This window comes from Cervus elaphus, chromosome 10 (genome assembly GCF_910594005.1).
Source record: "Cervus elaphus chromosome 10, mCerEla1.1, whole genome shotgun sequence".
In the NCBI taxonomy this organism is placed as follows: Eukaryota; Metazoa; Chordata; class Mammalia; order Artiodactyla; family Cervidae; genus Cervus; species Cervus elaphus.
The window spans coordinates 36,731,603-36,754,813 of record NC_057824.1 but is presented as its reverse complement, the minus strand read 5'-3'; the positions used below and the strand labels follow the sequence as shown (position 1 = coordinate 36,754,813).

The 23,211-nt window shown below is 44.6% G+C and overlaps 1 protein-coding gene across 1 annotated transcript in view; it reads right to left on the bottom strand.

Moving 5' to 3' along the window:
* The window catches only part of LCMT1 (leucine carboxyl methyltransferase 1), a 65,671-nt gene that overhangs the window by 21,978 nt on the left and 20,482 nt on the right, over positions 1-23,211 (bottom strand). Inside the window, exons 2-5 of the mRNA XM_043914550.1 lie at positions 18,999-19,090; positions 16,782-16,903; positions 9,292-9,368; positions 6,901-6,962 (exon numbers count right to left, since the gene is read on the bottom strand). Of these exons, the coding sequence (XP_043770485.1) occupies positions 6,901-6,962; positions 9,292-9,368; positions 16,782-16,903; positions 18,999-19,090 (353 nt within the window). The remainder of the gene's footprint in view (positions 1-6,900; positions 6,963-9,291; positions 9,369-16,781; positions 16,904-18,998; positions 19,091-23,211) is intronic.

Below are 23,211 nucleotides of genomic sequence, written 5' to 3'. Positions count from 1 at the left end.
GATAGGGGAAACGTAACATACTGTAGCTTGGGAACAGGACATGGTTCCCAAGATGAAAATCCTCTGAAACGCGTCGGCAGAGGAACAGGCTTTGGGGTCAAAACAACCCTAAGAGTAAAGCTCTATTCTGCCAGTTCCCAGTCATACGACACACCACTCACGCCCACCTCTCTTTTAAACATAAAATTCAGACAACGGAACCCTCATATGGCTATAGCAAACATTAAGGGCAATGTAAAAGAGTGAGCTCCAGGACTTCCCTGATGGTTCAGTGGTTAAGAATCTGCCTGCCAGTGCAAGGGACATGGATTCGATCCCTGGACTGGGAACTAAGATCCCACATGGCGCAGGGCAACTAAATCTGTGCGCCACAACTATGAAAGCCCATGCTCTAGAGCCTGCGAGCTGCAACAAGAGAATCCACTGCAATGAGCACCCCAACGAGAGCAGCCCCCACTTGCCGCAACGAGGGAAAACCTACACGGAGCAACAAAGAGTCCATGCCCCACAACAAAGACCCAGTGCAACCAAAAATAATTATTTTTTTAAAGTACAAGCTTCCTGGTTTCCAAACTGTGTACCCTGAGGTGTCCTGGGACAACACAACCAACTTGGCAGAGCAGGATGTTTTAATAAATTTTTGAGGGAAACACAGAAACTCAACATGGATCAGATGCAAGCAAACCACCAGTCCAAAGCAGTCACAGTGTCCACCTGAGACTTCTGTACACTCACTTCTAATGACACTCTATCTCTGCAAAGTTGATCAGATATGACTGCGACTTAAAAAAAAAAAAAAGCCACTATGGCTCAAACATCACTTGCAATACTCCAAGAGGAACAGGTGGTAGGGTCCCACCTGGCTCCCAGGCAAGGTCATGATGTGCCGGACAAGAGCACGTATCCCATTGGAAGTAACTGTGGTTATTTAAGAAGGAAACTAAAAGAGCATTTGTTCTTAAACTGTATGCATCTTTTTTTACAAATGATCAAGAAACTGTTAGAATATAAATGCTTACAATGCTTGAACCTAAACTTATTAATAAACAGAATTGTTGATATGTTTTGTAACCCAGAGTCACTATGAAAAGTTTACTGAGGCGCTTAGGGCACTGTGATCCAAGGAAAGTAGGGACTCCTTCTCTGACCCAATGCCTAGGATGTCACGGAGGTCTTCTGTGAAGACCAGACACAGATCATTAAATCCAGGCAGGTGCTGAGAAGCTCCACCCAGATGAAAACTGTTATTCACTCAGTCATGTCTGACTCTGAGACCCTGTGGACTGCAGTCCTCCAGGCTCCTCCGTCCAAGAACACTGGAGTGGGTAGCCATTCCCTTCTCTGAGGGATCTTCCCAACCCAGGGATCAAACCTGGGTCTCCTGCATTGCAGGTGGATTCTTAACCATCTGAGCCACCAGTGAAGTCCCCAACCCAGATGAACCCAACCCAAATTGGCAAGTTGCAAGATGGTGAGATAAACAGACAGCTGTTATCTTAAGCCATGTGCTTTCCAGTGGTTTGTTTCAGAGCAAAAGCTCACATAGGCTTTAATTATCTGCCCCATTAAGCTCATGCCTACAAAAGGCATGAAGAAGTGTAAGATTTACACAATGCAACAGTGTAAACACACACACACACACAGAATCCACAGGGCATACAAGTCATGATCTCTTCCATCACCTCCAAGTCAGCATTTCAAGAGAGATGGGTTCCTATGTGCTGTTAAGCTGGAGTGAAGCCCATCAATCTCATTTACTGTATGTCTTCAAAGACAGACTCGTTATTAGGACTGCAAGGTGCTTCTAGGTCCATAGATTTTCCTAGAACACTTCAGTTTAAAAAAGAGGTGGGGGGGGGGGGGCGTGTTGTAAAATGGATTCAGCCTCAGGCGGATTTCTGGACCACACAGACTGTCCATCAGTCCACCTGGTAATACTTACTGAGCTCTCACTATGTCCGGGGCATTGAGTTTTGGGAATAAGAGGATGAACAGGGAGATCCTGTCCTGCCCGCATGAGGCCTGTGATCCAGCAGGGAAGATGAACAGTGGGCAAGTGTAGAGAGCACTACAAAGATGGGGGCGGTCTTGTGGCAACAGGATCCCACTTCCCTTAGAACAGAGTCCAGACTTCTTGGCCCGGCCTCCAAGATCCTAGGTGATGCAGTCCCTGACGGCTTCATCAGCTTCCCTGTGAGCCAGGCACCCCGCCCCACTGCCAAGTTCAGTCACTCTGGGCTTTCAGCATCCTTGCACACTCCTCCTTTGTCTGCACTTGCCTTGACTGAAACAACCTTCTCCCTAGAGTTTCTCCTTCTTAGGGTTCAGTTGAAATGCCTGATATTTGGAAATGCTTTGATTGGGTTGCCCTTTTTACTTCATATTCATCCAGTTCCACACAGGAGTCGAGATGGATTACAAAAACATAAATGTTCGTTCATTCAAGCCTTCGGGTACGTGTTTATTCCATTAACAATCTCTGTGTCCCAGGCACTGTTTTGGGTGCTGGCGATACAGGGATGAATGAGACAGGAAGGGTCCCTGCTCTCATGAGGCTTATTCCTTCAGAGAGGGAGACAGTGAGTCACAGAACAAATGAAGAATCAAGATAACATCAGAGTATTAAGTGCTATGAAGAAAAGAGGACGGTAAACCTAGATAGCATATTAAAAAAGGAGAGACATCACTTAGCCAACAAAGGTCCATACAGTCAAAGCTATGGTTTTTCCAGTAGTCATGTATGGATGTGAGAGCTGGACCATAAAGAAGGCTGAGTGCCAGAGAACTGACTTTTGAGAGTCCCTTGGACAGCAAGGAGATCAAACTAGTCAATCCTCAAGGAAATCAGGCCTGGATATTCATCGGAAGGACTGATGCTGAAGTTGAAGCTCCAATACTTTGACCACCTGATGCGAAGAGATGACTCATTGGAAAAGACCCTGATGCTGGGAAAGACTGAGGGGGGGAGGAGAAGGGGGTGACAGAGGATGAGATGGTTAGATGGTATCACTGACTCAGTGGACATGAATTTGAGCAAACTCCAAGAGATAGTGGAGGACTGAGGAGCCTGGTGTGCTGCAGTTCATGGGGCCGTGAAGAGCTGGACACAGCTGAGCAACTGAACAGCAACAGAATAGTATGTGTAGAGCATGACGTGGCAGCTGACATGAGACGTGGGTGACAACATGGAGCCCATCAAGCAAAACCAGGGGGAAAGAGTTCCAGACCAACGGGAGAGGAAAAAGAAAGGTCTGAAGACGAGAGAGAGCTTGGCACAATCAGAGGACAGCAGGAGGGCAGTGCGGCGAGATCCTAGTTACTATGGTCGAAAATAAAATGAGGAGGCATCCATTTGACTGATTAACCACGTGGATTTCGGCTCTGGGAAGATTTAACCAGGAAGTCATAGAACCTGACTTCCATTTTAAGAATTCATCCTGATTTATTTTTCATTGTGTATCCATATATATATTTTTAATTTTTTCCCCTATGAATACTTCAGCTTATGAAAACATCTATCATTAACTCTAAGGTGCATATTTTTTTTTAAACATTTTAACATGTCTGAAATCAGGATGCATCTAACAGTTGATATTGTATCTGTTTAATTTGTCAACACTCTTTCTTTCTTATTGATAAACAGTGGTGATTCTTAAAATGACAGACCCACAGGTTTGAAGAAAAAGGATAATTTTAAAATTTGTCACTTTTATTATCACCTATCACTTTTCTCAGATTTTCATTTGCACTTTAATTTTAATTTATTTTTATTCAATTTCTCTTTTCTCAGTACAGTGGCAACATCAACGACTATAAAAGACTGGAAAGACAACAACTATAAAGACTGGAAAATTTACCCACATTAAGACACAGAGTTAAAAAAGACAAGCAAGAATAAGAAAAAAAATCTGCAATTAAAAAAAACTGACAAAAGGCAAAACTGACAAAACCCTTATAACTATCTTCGTAAGGGTTCCTATAAACTGAAAAAAAAAAAGAAAACATTGCAACTGAAGAAAAAATTGGGCAAAGGAAATTTACAAAGAAATTCCCAAAAACTAATGAAATGAAAGAAAAATAACTCACTAGCACGCAGTTATATAAGATTTTAAAACAACAGGACATCATTTCAGCTAATCAGATTGGCAAATTTCTACCAATATTTAAAAATATTTAATATATGAAAATATCCAGCATTAGTGAAGATTTAGAGAAAGAGTATCCTCATCCACTCTTAGTGAACACATAAATTAATAAAAAGAATTCTCGAGATCATGTTGGTAGTAGCTATTAAAATTCACAATGCACAATCCTTTAACCTAGCAATTTCTGCAAATATGCACATATACATGTGTCTTCTACAACACTGTTGAATACAGAAACATAAAAAGGCAGCAATCTAAATGACCATCAGTGAAAGTGAAAGTTGCTCAGCTGTGTCCAATTCTGCGACCCCATGGACTATACAGTCCACGGAATTCTCCAGGCCAGAATATGGAGTGGGTAGCCTTTCCCTTCTCCAGGGGATCTTCCCAACCCAGGGATCGAACCCAGGTCTCCTGCATTGCAGGTGGATTCTTAACCAGCTGAGCCACAAGGGAAGCCCAAGAACACTGGAATGGGTAGCCCATCCCTTCTCCAGCGGATCTTTCCAACCCAGGAATTGAACCTGGGTCTCCTACATTGCAGGCAGATTCTTTACCAACTGAGCTATCAGGGACCATCAGTAGGGACTAGATTAAATAAAATGGAATTTCCGTGCAGAGGAAATGGCTATAAAGCCACTAGAAATAATGAGGAAGGATTATATACACTGACATGAAAAGACAGTCATGATTTAGCAGGACATGAAAAGAGCAAGTCACAAAACAGTATGTATAAATTATTTTATTAAAATTACATATATGGAGAAGGAAATGGCAACCCACTCCAATATTCTTGCCTGGAAAAGTCCATGGACAGAGGAGCCTGGCGGGCTGCAGTCCATGGGGTTACATGACTGAGCATGTGTGCATGAGGGTGGAGGGAGATGGCTTGGTAGCAATAAAGTGGTAGAACTAAAAAAAAATAAAAATAAAAAAATAATAAAATAAAATTACATATAAACCTATATTCATATATAGAAGCATAGATTCATTCATTCAACAAATACATGTTAAACTACAACAGATATTTATTCAATCTGTATAGACATTCATTCAACAAAAATTCACTGAATCTTTTATGTACCAGGCATTGGATTATATTTATGTATGTACTTTATTATACGTATATTCACCTTTCTCTGGGTACACTGCTCATCTATATGAGAAAATACTCAGAACACTGGTTATCTTGGATAAGGGGAAGGTCCTCTCTCCTTCGTATGTTTCTACACTGATGGATCAAAGTTCCAGCAAAGTATTAGACAGTTCACTACAGATAATCGTTCTGATTCAAATATCAACCAAACACATAGAAAATTGTGATAGGCAAAGTGTGGAGAAAGCAAGTTGGCCAGCAAATGACAAAGCTTGAACAGTTTCTACTTAAAATCTGTATAAGGGCAACAGAGGATGGGGAAGATGTTATTTTCTGTGGAAACTCTCTTAGTAATCTGATCACTAGTAGGTGTCTAAGGCACTGTGGTTGTGTGAAAGGGGAGGCGTACCCAATTATCTGACATTTGTTGTGCTAGCTACATCACCCATCCGAGAAGGCCATCCTCTCTAAGCACATTTTCTGACCTGAATTTTTAATAAGGCCCTTTAACGTCTCTATCAGATACAGACTGAGAATGATGGAACATTCTGGAAGAGTTTTACTATAATTTGAGAGGCTTTAGGAATGAGGAAAGTGTTGTTGCAAGCATTCATACTTAAAACTTGGGGGGAGGGACTTCCCTGTGGCCCAGTGGCTAAGACTCCTCCACACTCCTAACGGAAGGGGCCCAGGTTTAATTCCTCTGCAGGTAACTAGATTCCGCATGCCACAACTAAAAAAATCCTGCATGCAGAAAGATGGAACATCCTGAGTACTGCAACTAAGACCCGGTGTAGCCAAATAAATAAATTTTTTTTTAAATTTTGAGGGGAAAAATGAAGGCAGGTGCCAAGCAGGTGACATAAACCAGGAAGCAGGTCAGGTGTGAGAAAAGAATGGGTGGCGGGGTCAGAGCTGGGAAGGACACGACCTGTCTAACCAAGGCGGCTGCTGCCCAGTGACCACCATGGAGGAGTCAGGATCTGATGTTTTCCAAGATCTGATATTTCCAAGCAAAACTGGAAATCAAGACTTTCATGAAAAATCTCCTATTTTTGAAACACTGACAACTAATTTAAATTCTCTCTAAAAAAAAAAACGATTTAGGATTGGGGCCCTATGGACATCGAAGGTGAGTCACACCAAGTGAGTGAAAGTCGCTCAGTTGCGTCTGACTCTTTGTGACCCCATGGACTATACATACAGTCCATGGAATTCTCTAGGCCAGAATACTGGAGTGGGTAGCCTTTCCCTTCTCCAGGGGATCTTCCCAACCCAGGGATCGAACCTAGGTCTCCCGCATTGCAGGCAGATTCTTTACCAGCAGAGCCACAAGGGAAGCCCAAGAATACTGGAGTAGGTAGCCTGTCCCATCTCCAGTGGATCTTCCCGACCCAGGAATCAAACTGGGGTCTCCTGCATTGCAGGAGCTATCAAGGAAGCCTGAGTCATACCAAAAACCATTTTAAATTTCTTCCTGGTAACAGTGGTGGAAGAGAACATTGTAGCAACAGAAGGACAGATGTGAGTGCACACACGCACACGCACACACACACACACACAAATACACACACTCACAGTCTTTAAAAAGAAAAAGGGAAAAAAGAGCTGACATGGTCCTACATCCCAGGTTGTATGACTCAGGTTATGGATACTTGCCCATTTGAAGTGTGTCCTCTGAATGCAAGTCTAAAATGGGTTTTGATAGGAGAGGTTTCAGTCTGCAGAAGATGGGAAAAAGAAAGATGAGGCAAGTAGCTCATTTACCGCTAAAACACACTCACACAGACACAGCAAACAGATACTGGGTTGGCCAAAAAGTTCGCTCGGGTTTTTCCATCAGATGTTATGGAAATATCCAACAGACTCCTTGGCCAATCCAATATCACTAGTGTTCAAAAGAAGGACCACGCCAAACGGTCATCTGTTTAATCACACTTGACCTTAGATCCATACAGTAAAAGTCTATGGGATATAAGTCTCAGGTTAGGTCAGCTAAGCTTTACACTGAGAATCTGCTATCAAATCACAAACAGATCACAACACACTTAGAAACAGCTACAGAGAGGCTAGCAAGAATCGTTCAAATGTTCCAGTATTTTTCAAGTCATCACTAGTGTCTTGCCTCTTCTCAAACAGAACTTTTTAAGATAGCTTATTATTTCTCACAGACAAACTAAAAATATTGACTGCTACTGGGACCTCAAGTTTAGTAACATTTATGTGATAACTCCCTCAATCAAGAATCTGCAAAAAACTAGGGAATTCCCTGGCAGTCCAGGGGTTAGGACTTAGGCTTCCACTGCCAGGGGCCTGGGTTTGGTCCCTGTTCAGGCAACTAAGATCCCACAGGCCATGGTATGGACAGAAAAAAAAAAAAAAGACTATGCGAAAAATCAGGAATCAGAGAACCAAGTTCAATATCCCAACAACCATACACAAATGTCAATGCTTTTTAACCCCAGAAAACCACCCTGGGCCTTGAGCCTACTTGCCCTGATTTCACTCAAGAGTTCCAACAAGTTTAGTCACAGTTTGTATTTAGTCACACTTCGTAGTGTTCCCAGAACATCAGAATTACAGTATAGCAGCTTCAAAGCATATTTAATGTAAGACATAATTTTGTATTTAGAAAGGGTAAAAAAACTTATTTTCATGTGTGTGTGTGCATAGTCATGTCTGACTCTTTGTGACCCCTTAGACTGTAACCCTCCAGTCTCCTCTGTCCATGGAATTTTCCAGTCAAGAGTACTGAAGCAGGTTGCAATTTCCTCCTCCAGAGGCTCTTCCCGACTAAGGGATCAAACTCGTGTCTCTTGCATGTCCTGCAGTGGCAAAAGATACAAGGATAAACTAAAAAAATAAAGTTTGAAAATGACCTCCAATTCTCTCTAGATGTCTACAGAATTAGACATCTCTAAAGGATAAGCAGAAACTTTTGTGCTTATCAAAAATTTGGTTAAATGTAGGAATTGGGATTTTATTTATATGATCATTATAAAAAGGAGAGTGGACCTGTAGGTTATAACTGTTGGAAAACCTTAATCTTGGTCTTGAAGTCAGGGTTTAAATTTCAATTCCACTCCCTTCTAGCTAGGTGACTTTAGGCAAATTAACTAAACTTCCCTAAGCCTCAGTTTTCTCATCCTATAGAAAGGGGTCAATGATGCCACTTAATTTATGAGTCGGCTCTTAGGATTGAGGAGGTCCATCCAAGTGAAGCATTTAATGTGGGCAAAGAAAATTGGCAAAGATTAGCAAACTCATCACTTACAACTTGGCAAAATCCTTGAAAACTAAACTCAAAATGGCCCCTATAACATCTCTTATAGAGTAACTATAACTTCAGCCTCCCATTCATTCATTCAAAAAATTCTGAATGGACTTCCCTGACGGTCTAATGGTTGAGAATTCACCTGACAACGCAGGGGACACGGGTTTGATCCCTGGTCCAGGAAGATCCCACTAAGCCCAAGAGCCACAACCACTGAAGTCCGACTGCCCACGAGCCCGTGCTCTGCAACAAGAGAAGCCGCCAGAACGAGAAGCCCTCAGGACACTAGAGAGTAGCCCCCGCTTGCCACAACCAGAGAAAGCCTACCCAGCACTCAGCACGCACAAAAAAATAAATAAACAAATATGCTACTGTTATTTAAAAAAAAAAAGAATCTTACTACATATCTATTCTGGGGCCAGGCACCTTTCTATACCCTAGGGATAAAGGAGTAAGCAAAATACACACAAAAATTCAAATTAACGCACAACATTGTTAATCAACTATACTCCATAAAAATTTTTTAATTCAGATTACTAATCTGCTATGAGTCACTTTTTTGTTAATGTTCAAGGGAATGACATAAACAGAGAGAAGAGTGACAAAGGACGGTATATTTCCTGTTGACACCTGCACAGTACGTTGGAATGAGGGTCCTGGGGTGAGAGAGAGCAGGGAGGGGATGAAACGTGTGGTCTCCTGCACCCGGACCTGGGGTCTCCCAGAGCCGGTTCTGATCCCACCAGGCTCCTGCTTCCGGCCAAGGCCACACTTACTTGATGCTGTGGAGCTTCCTCGTGACTATCATCGGAAAGTCGATTTCAAAATATTTCCTTGGTAGAAGATCTTCATCCTGAGAAAAAAAACAGAGAGTCATCTTCATACAAGGTTTCCCCAGTGGCTCAGTGGTCAAGAACCTGCCTGCTAATGCAGGAGATGCAGGTTTGATCCCTGGGTCAGGAAGACCCCCTGGAGAAGGAAATGGCAACCCACTCCTGTATTCTTGCCTGGGGAATCCCATGGACAGAAGAGCCTGGTGGGCTACAGTCCATGGGACACGACTTCGTGACTGAGCACACCTGCAATTTTTATACAATTATTACTCATACATTTACGGATCACTTTCATGTACCAAGTCCTAGGGCCCAAGGAACAATGGGGGTGCTTAAGGATTTAAAAGCAGGGTAATGAGGACTTTCCTGGCAGTCCAGGGATTAAGACTCACACTTCTACTGCTGGGGGCAAAGGTTTGTTCCCTGGTGGGCAAACAAAGATCCCACATGCCTCAAAGAGTGGTCAAAACAAAAAATAAATTAATTAAAATAAAATCAGGGGAACGATATAGTCAGAAATGTACTCTCCAATTTACTTGGTCTCAGCATCAAGAATGGATGAAGGGGAAAAGGAGATTATTGTAGTCGTCCAAGAGAGAAGTGCTGGGGAGTCTGAACCAGGAGAATGGTCACAGGGATGTTAAGAGGTGGTTTGGATGCAGGACATGAGGGTATTTCTCAAAAACACAGCTTCAGACATATTAGAGGGTCAAGAAACCAATGTGGTAAGTTGTAACCAGCAGACTGGGGGTGAAACAAAGTAATATATATCAGAAAATTTCACATGGAATTAGGGTCAGCATTATTTTGTGATATATTTATTTTTTCCTGAGATAGTGGAGAACACTGGGGAGGTAAATAGAAGGTACTCTGGAGCCCGGGGGGTGGGGGAAAGGTTCAAATCCCCACTACACCACTTGTTTGCTGTAAGGCCTTGGGACAGTCACTAAAATCCCTGGGCCAATGTTTCCTTATTTGAAAAGTAGAGAAAATGATTAACACCTCATAGGGTTGTGAGCATTAAAGAAGAAACACATGAGTAACACTCAGAATGGGGCCTGCCCTTAGTAGGCACCATGGGTGCCCTTATATCTTGTGTGTACAGACATGTACATGTACATGTACATAGATTCAGGTCCTGGCTAGGGGTGTACATTGGAAGGACTGATGCTGAAGCTGAAACTCCAATACTTTGGCCACCTCACGTGAAGAGTTGACTCATTGGAAAAGACCCTGATGCTGGGAGGGATTGGGGGCAGGAGGAGAAGGGGACGACAGAGGATGAGATAGCTGGATGGCATCACTGACTCGATGGGCATGAGTTTGAGTGAACTCCGGGAGTGTGTGATACACAGGGAGGCCTGGCATGCTGAGATTCATGGAGTTGCAAAGAGTTGGACATGACTGAGCGACTGAACTGAACTGAACTGAAGGGGTGTACAGTTATTTTTTTTTTTTTACTGTGGCTACAACTTTTAAAAGTGTGAAACACACACACACAGCCCTCCTTCCCTCTTGCTTTTTCTAGCTGAGTCAGTGGTTACACCCCCATCCAGTCACCTACTGGTTGTGCTGCAATTCTTCCCAGCTTCTCCTCCCTATCCAATCAATAACTTAGCCCCAAATGTATGCAAATAGGTTTCCCCAATGACTCAAAGGTAAGGAATCCGCCTGCAATTCTGGAGGCACAGGAGACTCAGGTTCGATCCCTGAGCTGAGAAGATCCCTTGAGGAAATGGCAACCCAGTCCAGTATTCTTGGAGTCCAGTTCTGGAGACTTCCATGAACAGAGGAGCCTGGTATGCTACAGTTCATGGGGTTGCAAAGAGTCGGACAAGACTAAGCAACTGAACACACACACACAAACACACAAAAGTATGCAGATATGAGATCATATGTAATAATACTATGAAACTAACATAATATTATGTCAAATTATATGATATCACTTATATGTGGAATCTAAAAAAAAGAAATGATATAAATGAACTTATGTACAAAACAGAAACAGACCTACAGACACAGAAAACAAGCTTAGGGTTATCAAAGGGGAAGAAGGGAGGGATAAGTTGGGAACTTTATATGTATATACACTGCTGGGTGTTTAGTCACTCAGTCGTGTCTGACTCTTTTCGACCCTCTGGACAGCAGCCCGCCAGGCTCCTCTGTCCATGGGATTCTCCAGGCAAGAAGACTGGAGTGGGTTGCCATGCCCTCTTCCAGGGGCTCTTCCCGACCCAGAAATCAAACCAGGGTCTCCTGAATTGCAGGTGGATTCTTTACCAGCTGAGCTATCAGGGAAGCCCATATATACACACTACTAATTATAAAATAACAAACAAGGACCTATTGTATAGCACAGAAGACTATACTAATAATAACCACTAAGGGAAAAGGCATATGTGTAACTGAATCACTCTGCCGTAACACACTGTAATTCAACTGTACTTCTCAGATGCATCTTCAGCTGTGAAGACAAAACACCACCCCCACTTGCTGTAGCAGCTCTCCACACCCCAAGACTTAGCAAGAAACAAGACGCCCCACAACCTGGCCAACATACCCAGAAAGGGGCTGATATCCAGAGCCTGGTGGGGGCTTCCTTGGTGTAGGATAGGACAAACAAAAAGGCGGGGTAAGGATGATACCCTTGTTTCTGACTTGAGCGATCCGGCAGCTAATACCATCTATGAAGACAGGAACGAGAGATGGCCCCTTCATGGATCACAGCCTTGTTGTGGAGAAGGGGCTTTCGTAACTCAGTGAAGTTATGAGCCATGCCATGTAGGGTCACCCAAGGCAAACGGGTCAAAGTGAAGAGTTCAGACAAAACGTGATCCTCTGGAGGAGAGAATGGCAAACCACTCCAGTATTCTCGCCGCAAGAACCCCATGAAAAATATGAAAAGGCAAAAAGATATGACGCTGGAAGATGAGCTCCCCCGGGTCAGAAGGTGTCCAGTATACTACTGGAGAAGAGTGGAGCAAACTCCTGGAGATGGTGAAGAACAGGGGAGCCTGGCGTGCTGCAGTCCAAGGGGTCAGAAAGAGTCAGACATGACTTAGCAACTGAACAACAGCAGCAAATGAGAGACGGAGGACAGGTAGGAAGTGGGAGCAGACCTGCCCAAGGACAGAGTGATGGGGGCAGAAACCATGAGCACGTACTTCCCGGTAGGAAGGTGACCCCTAAGGGCAAGGAACAGAATGAGGAGATCCACCCACGTGGAAAATGGTCCTCAGTTAAAATGTCAGGGGATCTGGTTTGGGAGAAGAGGGAAAGAAGAGGGAAGGAGGGAGAAGGAGAGGGAAGGAAGAAGGAAGGAAAAAAAGCAACAGAACAAAGGGATAACACGGTTTCCTGCCATCAGAGGAAACCTGGGCTCACCCACCCTCAGCCGTTCCCTCTTGGAATTGCAACACACGCCTGCTGCACGACCGCAAAGCAGGGCTAGGTAAAAGCTGTCTGAAGATGTTCGGAGGATGTGTTTAAAGGATACCCCGAAATGACTTTTGCTAAGAAATTCTACAACACCTTTCAAGAACTTTTACTCACAAGGTACAGAGCAATAAGAACGCCCTAAAATTGGGACTTCGCTGGTGTTCCAGTGGTTAAGAATCTGCCTGCCAACACAGGGGACTCAGGTTTGATCCCTTGTCCGGCAAGATTCCACATGCCATGGGGTTACTGAGCCAGTGCTCTAGAGCCTGTGCTCTGGACCAAGAGAAGTCACTACAGTGAGAAGCCCGCACACTGCAACTAGAGAAAGCCTGTGTGCAGCAGTGAAGACCCAGTACACTCAAAAAAGCTACTAAAAATTTAAAAAAAAAAAAAAAAAGGCCTAAAATTCCAGAAGATCACAAAGACAATCCAAAGCAAATAAATGAAGGACAGCATAGCGTCCTACATCGCTTTTTACTTTTTAAAGCACTTTCCCAGGCACTCGGGCACTTGATCCTCCTAAGACTTCTGAATAAGGGGTCACTGTCAAAAGAAAGTTTCTAAAAGGCACATCGGGAGCTTTTCACAAACAGCCATCCTCTTTCTTAGCTTCCAGAAAAGGGCAAAATGGCTCTGGCAAGTGATACTTCAACTTTTCATTCTGCGATTCGCCACTCCCAAGTAGCTCACAGGGCACGGGAGGCAGGGAGACACCCAGGGCTGAGTGTGGCCACCAGGGGGCAGCAGGGAACAGCCATGAGGAAGCGGGGGTTCATCAAAGATGCAACGTGATGGACTGCTTCACTGGCAGCCAACATTGAGACTGCTTCCCCTCCACACCTGATCCTCTGGTTGGGCAGAAACAGAATCCAAGGGCCACCAAGAATCAAGGCCCTCTGTGATGACATAGAGGGGCGGGATGGGTGGGGGAGGCTCAAGAGGGAAGGGATATATGCACACCGATTCACTTGGGCTTCTCGGGAGGCTCAGACGGTAAAGAACCCGCCTGCACTGCGGGAGACCTGGGCTCAATCCCTGGACTGGGAAGATGCCCTGGAGGAGGGCATGGCAACTCTCTCCAGTATTCCTGCCTGGAGAATCCCAAGGACAGAGGAGCCTGGCGGGCTACAGTCCGTGGGGTCGCAGAGTCGGACACGACTGGGGGACTAAGCGCGCTGACCCGCGTTGTTCTACAGCACAAACCGACACAACACTGCAAAGCAACTACACTCCGATTAAAAATGACAATAAAAAAAGGACCGAGGACCCTTACAGGGTTTCACTTACCCTTTATTTTTGGCTCATGACAAGATCACCTTTCCCTGTTCCTGCCTGCTGCCTCAAGATGGGCATCTGTGACTGTTCAGTCTTGAGCCCCTGAGATTATACAGAATGAGCTCACATGTTCATGGCCCCACAAAGCCTGTGACTTGCAGGAGCCTCTGCTGGGGCAGCTGGGGGCGCCGTCCCAGGTGGCAAGAGCCCAAGACATCAAGATCAATGGACAAGATTTCCCTGTTCTTTTATAGAGGCACATACAGCTCTAAAACAGGGATTAGCAAACTTTCTGGCAAGAAAGTAAGCAGTTTAGCCTTGGCAGACACGAAGATCTCTGTCGTAACTACTCAGCCCTGCTGTCCAAGTGCCAGAGCAGCCATACGTGAGATGTAAATAAATGTGCGTGGCTGTATTCCAATAAAACTTTATTCACAAAAACAGGTGGCAGGCTGGATTTGGCCTGTGCAACCTTTGCCCTAAGAGAACAAACCAGATAATATCTGTCTTAAAAAGAAGAACTTTAGATAAAAACAACAACAACAACCCTTTAGATCAATATAATTATCAGATAATTACACTGATTTCCAAATTTCTACGTAGGACTTTGAGGCCCTGTGCTAGCCCCCTTCCTCGCCTCTTTTTCTTCTAATAAATTTATTTATTTTTGGCTGTGCTGGGTCTTCACTGTTGCGTGGGTTTTTTTCAAGTTTCAGAGTGCAGTGTCTCCTCTCTAGTTCCCGCGGCTTCTCTTGCTGCAGAGGACAGGCTCCAGGGCGTGAAGGCTTCAGTAGCTGCGGCACATGGGCTCAGTGGTTGAGGCCCCCTGGCTCTTGAGCACAGGCTCAATAGTCGGGGTGCATGGGCTTAGCTGCTCTGTGGCATGTGGGGTCCTCCCGAATCAGGGGTTGAACCCCGGCCTCGTGCATTTATTTGGCAGGCGGATTCTTATTCACTGAGCCGCTGGGAAAGCCTCTTGTCTTTTTTTCTTGCAAGGGGCACATATGCCTCAGTGTACCTTGCTCAGAAATTAAAATCTCAGATTTATTAATGATTAAACCACCTACTAGATGGGGGAAAAAGAAAAAAAAAGCATGATCAAGTCCAAAGGTTATCAGGAGGAGGGATGTCTCCAGCAGCCCGTATTGATGCTGGCGATACACTCTTTTACACCGCATTCTGTTCCAGTGGAACCACATGAAGGTCATGGTGTTACAGAGGCACAACTAACCCATAGAAAAGAGCCCCCCAAGTGACCACAGGGCTGTGTGCAGAAAAAAGAGGAAGGAATTGGGAACTTGATCAGCTGGAGGCCAATGTTGGCCCACATCCCAATGCTACTAGCTGTCCAATATGGGGGAAGAGCTTCCAAAACCCCATATTCCCCATCTGTGTAAGCTCCCCCAACAGAGCTCTCATGTTAATTCCTGAGGTCACGTATGTAACCGCACTTCATAGGGACTTCCCTGGTGGCTTAGTGGTAAAGAACCTGCCTGCCAATTCAGGAGACACGGGTTCAATCCCTGATCCGGGAAGATCCCACATGCCACAGAGTGGTAGCGATTGAACCTGTGCTCTCAAGTCCGGGAGCCGCAACTGCTGAAGTCCACGTGCCACAACTACTGAGCCTGTGCCCTAGAGCCCAAGCTCTGTAACGAGAGAAGCCACCACAATGAGAAGCCCAGGCCCTGCATCCAGAGAGTAGTCCCCACTTGCCACAACTGGAGAAAAGCTTGCACAGCAATGAAGACCCAGCACAGCCATAAATAAATAGATTAAAAAAAAAAAAGCACGTCATAAATATCAGTTATCTTATCCAGAAGGAGGAATACAGCAGCAAATTATTAACACCAGGGCCATGTTGAGGCCACTCATTTTTGAGTAAGAGAAAGGTTGAGCGTTCTTATGACCAAAGACCTTCTTATCATGTGACAGGGGACAAAATAGATAATGCAGGTTGACTTATAGCCTATACCTTCTGATTTATCTTGCTCTCTGTCGTTAAGAAATCTGGAGAAATGCACATACCCATTACTGCCACCTGATAGAAGAACCAAGAAAAATCTGTACAAACCTACCAAAAAAAAAGGAAAGAAAGAAAAATGCCATCAGTGAGATATTTGTAGGGAGAAGATTTGGTGATAAGATCCAGTCCAGTAATCAAAGATCAGAACTTCAGCGCTGGGTCTGCCACTAACCAGACCCAAGTTTCCTTTACCTGTGAGTGAGTATAATCCCACCTGCCCTTGAACAACCCCAAACAGAACAGTTGAGGAATCAAATCAGAGAATGACTTCAAAAAGGCTTTGGATCATGTTATCTTTACCCAGTCTTGCAAATCTCCCGATGTTACTACCTAAGACACTGTTACTCTAACAATAAAATCTTCAGTTCTCATCAAAATTACAAACACATGTCTTCTTTTGTCTCAGCAGTTCTACTGGTAGAGTTCTTTCTCCTGATACATATCCACACGTGCAGAGGAAAATGTACCCAAGGAATTGTATTATAACCCTTTTTGTGGCAGCAAAATGTGAGCAACAACCCACATATCTTCACTAGGGCCCTGGTGGGATAAAGTACGGAGCTGATGGAAGTTGTGGGGGATGGGAGACAGGCTGTCACCCCGTTTTAATCTATTTTTTCAAGTTTTTGAACCAGGTGAACATCTTCAACAAACTAAATTAAAATGACTGGAGAAAAGGGGGGAAATTTACCTTTAACATCCAGAAGGTGGTATCCATCCCGGCCCCAAGATTTAGAATTTGACAATTACATTCCGTCTTCCGTAGAAATGCCTTTGTAAGCTGACTGACGCCATGGACTCGAGCAAAGTATCCTAAGCGACAGACAGAGAGGCAAGCTATCACTTGGTGACGCCAGGAATAATCCGTGCAAAGCCCAGAGTGCTAGGGAGAGCAAAACAACACTTTGCCCTTCTTCAGGGTCAGGAGAAATAATGACTTTCAAATTCTCCCTTTTTAGCTGGTCGGACCAAAATAAGTACAAATTAAATGGTAGTTTAAGAAAAATTTAAAAAAAAAGAAAAAAGAAAAAGAAAATGCCCTGTCCTGTTACTTAGGAAAGACGAGTATCTTTTATCAAGACATCTGATCTGAATGTCCTCTTGGAAAGGTGCTTTTTCACGGCTCTAGGGGAAGTTAACGAGTACTCTGCTAAAACTTGTCTGCAATGCAAGAGAAGCAGGAGATGCTGGTTCGATCCCTGGGTTGGGAAGATCCCCTGGAGGAGGGCATGGCAACCCACTCCAGTATTCTTGCCAGGAGAATCCAATGGACAAAGCCTGGCTACAGTCCATAGGGTCCCAAAGAGTTGGACACGATTCAGGGACTGAGCACACATGGAAAATAACATTTTTAGGTCAGGAAGTTGGGCAGATGAATGTCAAAGCAAAGAGAGCCATGATTCTTATCTTGTTCCTTTCACTTCCATCCTGTGTGGGTTACAGCCTCTGTTTATAAAATGGCATCACCAACGTGAGGGTGGCAGAGCGGGGAAGTGGAGATACCAGCAAGTGGTGGCCTAATTAATGGACTTGTTAAGCTCTAGGGTGAGAAGCTGGAACAAAGGAAACGGGAAACCCAGAAGGGAGACAGGAAGATAGCAGCTATCTATTCTAAAGGCCTGATACTCAAGGTGTGAATGCTTTAAGAGAAAAATTTGAGAAGCATGCAGAAACTTTGTCATTTGACAGAGAAATTTTAGTGAATGTGCTGAGAAATAATTGGGGGGATTCCCTAACAGTCCAGTGGTTAGGACTCTGTGTTTCCACTGCCGGGGACCAGAGTTCGATCCCTGGGCAGGGAACTAAGATCCCACAAAGCTGTGTGGTTCAGCCAAATAAATAATCAACTGATAATTCCTATATGATTTATAAACAAACAAATACTCTGGGCTTGTGTTTGCATTTTATTTTTCGAGAAAATCACCTTTTTTTTTTGGCCGCACCATGAAGCATGCAAGATCTTAGTTTCCCAATCAGAGCTCGAACCCACGCTCCCTACAGTGGAAGCATGGAGTCTTAACCACTGGACCACTAGGGAAATGCCTCTAGCAAATCATCTTTATTGTATTCTGCAGAATATCATCCACAATGGATTCAATTTGAGGGAAAAATGTTCTCACCTCAGACGTTTGGGCAGTGCTCTCCTCCTGGGCTAGAGGTCCCCATTCTAGAGATGTGGACCCGGGAGAGGAAGAAGGAAGGGGGCTGCCATGCGGCCCAGGACTATGAAGATCGGCGGCTGCCTGCCTCCAGAACATTCCCTGGGAAATCTGTCTGCACAGCGGCGGAGGCAGGCTTCAGGAAGGCCTCTTGGCCAGGCCTTGCCCAGGCTGACTGCTGCCCAATCTTACCCTCAGTTCAACATTAACTACCATGTCCTTCTCTTCAGGAACCACCATTTACACATTTCTTTGCAATTCTTATAGAACCCACCTACAGGACCCATCTTCAACGCCAAGATTCCCCCCAGCCCTCAAGAATCATGGTCAGTGGTCAATTTCCCAATCTGGCTGCAACTAAGTCACACTCCTGTCTCAAATCCTTTGACTTCCTTGCTAGAAATTACTTGCAGAACCTAACAGTGTTACTAACAAATAGGGCAACAACAACAAAAATAACCCCCTACATGAACAGACAACTCACAGTAAAAGATATGTAAGTGGCTTTTAAACGCAGAATAATGAGTTTTAACCACACCTTAAAATAAGAGGAATGTAAAACACCATTTTTCATGTACCAGAGAAATAAAGATTAAAAGTTTCATAATACACTGTGCTGGTGTGGAAGTTGGGAAACGAGCATTTCCACACTCTGGTGAAGACAGTACACCCCAGAACTCTCTTTTTAAGAATGAATTCCTAGAACCCCAGGGATTCATGAGAAGTAGGGGAGGGAGCTGGGCACTTGCCTCTGTTAATTTCAGGAGCCTTCCTCTCTTTAGAAAGTCTCACCAAATGCTGGATGTAAGGGTCCTGCCAGTAGCCAATGCTCACTGCAAACCTGAAAGAGATGAAAAAGGAAACAGGTGATTAGAGAGTAGGGTCAGGCCAGGTTCCATGGGCAAGTTCCCAGGAACCAGATCAAGGATCCAGGGATTTATCTCTGGCCAAATCATGTAACTGGAGGCTATCATAATAAGTGAAGTCAGAAAAAGAAAGACAAATACCATGTGATATCACTTAAATTTAGAATCTAAACTATGACACAAATGAACCTATCTATGAAACAGAAATATTTGCCGACAAAGGTCCGTCTAGTCAAGGCTACGGTTTTTTCTGTAGTCATGTTTGGATATGAGAGTTGGACTATAGAGAAAGCCGAGCACCGAAGAACTGATGCTTTTGAACTGTGGTGTTGGAGAAGACTCCTAAGAGTTCCTTGGACTGCAAGGAGATGAAACCAGTCAATCCTAAAGGAGATCAGTCCTCAATACGCATTGGAAGGACTGATGCTGAAGCTGAAACTCCAATAATTTGGCCACCTGATGCAAAGAACTGACTCAATGGAAAAGACCCTGATGGTGGGGAAGATTAAAGGCAGAAGGAGAAGGGGACAACAGAGGATGAGATGGTTGGATGGCATCACCAACTCGATGGATATGAGTTTGAGCAAGCTCCGGGAGTTGGTGATGGACAGGGAAGCCTGGCGTGCTGCAGCCCATGGGGTCGCAGAGTCGTACATGACTGAGCGACTGAACTGAACTGGTGAAACAGAAACAGAATCGTGGACATAGAGAACAGACTGGTGGTTTTCAAAGGGAGGGCATTGGTGGAAGGATGGAGAGGAAGGCTGGGGTGAGCAGATGTAGGCTATTATATGCAGAATGTATAAAGAACAAAGTCCTACTGTATAGCACAGAGAATTAGATTCAATATCTTACATTAAACCATAACAGGAAAGAGTATTTTAAAAAAGAACGTATGTGTGGGAGTATACACACACAAAAAACACACACATATATGTATAACTGAATCACTATGTTGTAAGCAATAATTAACCCACTGTAAAAAATCCACTACACTTCAATTTAAAAAAATAAAAAGCCAAATAACATTCAATGCTCCAGCACAAGTTTAAACAGACTCATCCATCCACCTTTAAATTCACAGTCATTCCCATCACACTTCCCACCAGTCATTTCTTACCTCTCTGTTCCCACATATCATTAATTCCTTTCCCAGGACCCTAAACAGCACGTAAGCTCACCTTGTATTTCATACAGCTCTTTGAACATTTATTCACACAGCAAACTCACTGGCCGGAGCTAGTCAGGTAACTCTGCTCAAACAAAAGTTTTGTGTCCAGGGGAAGGGAGACCCCAAAATAAATAGCAAATATCACTAATAACTAACAAAGTATTTCTCCTGACTCTGTCTGTCAGTCCTTTCATGTCCCTTAAGGAGGCTGTGGTGGAGAAACCAGGAACAAATAAAACAGCTCCAATTTGGAAAATGCCAGGGTAGCCTAAAGGTTCTCAACCCTAGTCTACACTACAAGAATGATAGATATTGTGTTCCAAGCCGGAGAGCTAAAGCCCTGATTACCACTGGAAATCTCTGGCAATCATGAATGGAACCAGCCTCAGGACAAATGAGAAGTCAGGGAAGGAATCTGGATCCCTAGGGCCATACCACACCCCTCAGGGGCCCAGAGCCTTCTCTACCTCACAAGGAAAATTTAGTGAGATAACAAATGTCTTTACCACTTACATCAAATTGAGTCAGGCTTCTGTTACTTACAACCTTAAGCATCCTAAGTGATATCCCACATGATACACCCACTCCACACTGCCTGGTAAGCTGAAACTTAAAGCGAGTGTGTGTGTGCGTGTATGGTGTCACCCAGTTAAGTTCTAAGCTCCCAGACACACATTTACATCTTTTCTTTTCTTCATACCTACCAACAAGGCTTATGGGCTCAGTCACTCAGTCACGTCCCAACTCTTTGCGACCCCATGGACTGTAGCCCCACCAGGCTCCTCTGTCCATGAGATTTCCCAGGTAAGAATACTGGAGTGGGTTGCCATTTCCTACTCCAGGGGATCGTGCCAACCCAGGGCTCAAACCTGTGTCTCCTGAATCTCCTGCACTGACAGGCAGATTCTTTACCACTGTGCCACCTGGGAAGCCCCCACCATCAAGGCTTACTGCTGCCTTAACGGCAATAGCTGCTGAATTCTGTACAAACATGCCCCCCGATCTCTTGCACCCATGTCTGCACATCCACAGGCATCACAAGGAGGCACATGTGTGGAGCTACTCGAGGCAGCAACTCAACACACCAACACACAAAGTACTAAGGAGCACAATTTGCTAAAAGCCCAGACTGTCCAAGGAGAACAGCAGAGCCACAGAGTTTTACAAAGCAAACTTGCTCAGCTGTCCAAAACAGTGATTCTCAGGAATTCCCTGGAGGTCCAGTGCTTAGGACTTCATGCTTTCACTGCTAAAGGCAAGGGTTCAATTCCTGGTTGGTGAACTAAGACATGCATCTCGGCCAATGAAAGTAGCGCTTTTCAAACAATGAGTTGTGACCCATTCATATCACAAAATCAATGTAATAGTTTGCAAATCTCCATTTTAAAAAATGAAGTAGAACACAGTAAAGCAGAAAATAGCAGCATCATACTATATTGGAGAAGTCAGGACTGCTTTTGTGAAACTTCTGTTTCAATGTATGTTGGGTATATAAGCGCTATGAAAAAAGTGTTCTTGGGAACTCCCTGGCAGTCCAGCGGTAGACTAGCAACTCTGAGCTTCCACTGCAATAGACATAGGTTCAATCCCTGGTGGGGGAACTAAGATCCCACAAGCAATTATCAAAAAGAAAAAAAAAAAAAAAAGAAACACTGGTTTAGGAATCATTTCTCGCCATTTCTCGCCATCTAGTGGTAAAAGTCATATGTGCAGTTGAAGCAAGACCAGTAGATGATGTAGATGTGATGAGAACACAGGTCAAACTGTTCCTGCCCCAACATCCAGGGCAAGAATCCTGTCGACAACACTGAACTACTGCTGACTACTCCCCACAGAGAAGGCACACGCCCCACCACCAAGAAGCTCCAACTGCTGAAAAGCTGATCAATTTGCCTCCAAGTGTTCCCTGCTGGATTCACTAGTGCCCTCTTGGATAACAAGGAGCAGTTTCTATTCCTTCCAACTCAGCATTATCAGTTGATTTCATACTATTGATTCAGTCCAGCAATGTTTACTGAGTGTCTAGCGGTATTTATTGTCTGCTGAGTGCTGGGCATTGGATTACAGTGGTGAACAAAACCGAGAAGCGACATAGACAGAGATCACGACAAACGAGGGATGTACTTATATGGTGAATGGAGGAGCTACAGCAGAGGTGAAAGGGAAAGCCTCTCTTCCAGGGCATGGCTGAGCTGAGTCCTAGAGAACTAGAGAAGGGCAGCTGTGCAAAAGGCATTCAAGACAGGAGGAACCGCAGGCAGAAACGCTCTGGGGTGGGGATGGACGTGGAATGTTCCAGAAGCAGGAAATAGGGAGGGCTGGAGGAGAGTAAGGAAACAGGAGAAACTGGAGAGGAGGTTGGAGAGAGAAGTGGACTCAGGTCATACAGGGCCTGGCAGGAGCCTGGGATGGATCCCACAGCACTCAGGGCGCAGTCAGTGTTGTTCGGCGGTACAAAAAGGTGGGGCGATGCATGGACATAACCCAAGGACCCCCCAGTCACTTGGGGAGACACACAGACATAACACAAGGACCCCCGATCACTAGTTCCCATGACTCCTGCTTCCTAAGGCTACCATCACATGTCTCTGCCCAGTCCTCAAATCCAGACAACTGCCGGTGGTTACCATGCCTTGGAGTTAAAAAGGATCTCACAGCTTAGCCTGGGAGAGCAGCCAAGATAAAAAGCCGAATTAACACACTGCTAGGAAGAGAAGGAAGAGGGCGCTGCTGGGCCCCCTCCTGGGAAGTCCGAAGGGAGGTGAGCACCGTGATTCAGGATTTACAGGCCGCCAATGCAGCTGAGTAGGTAACAGTGCGCCTCCACAATGAATACTAACCAGTCATCTATAACAGGAACTAGGGGACTTTCCCCGATGGTCCAGTGGTTAAGACTCCACACCCCCGGGGGTACTCTTTTGCCCC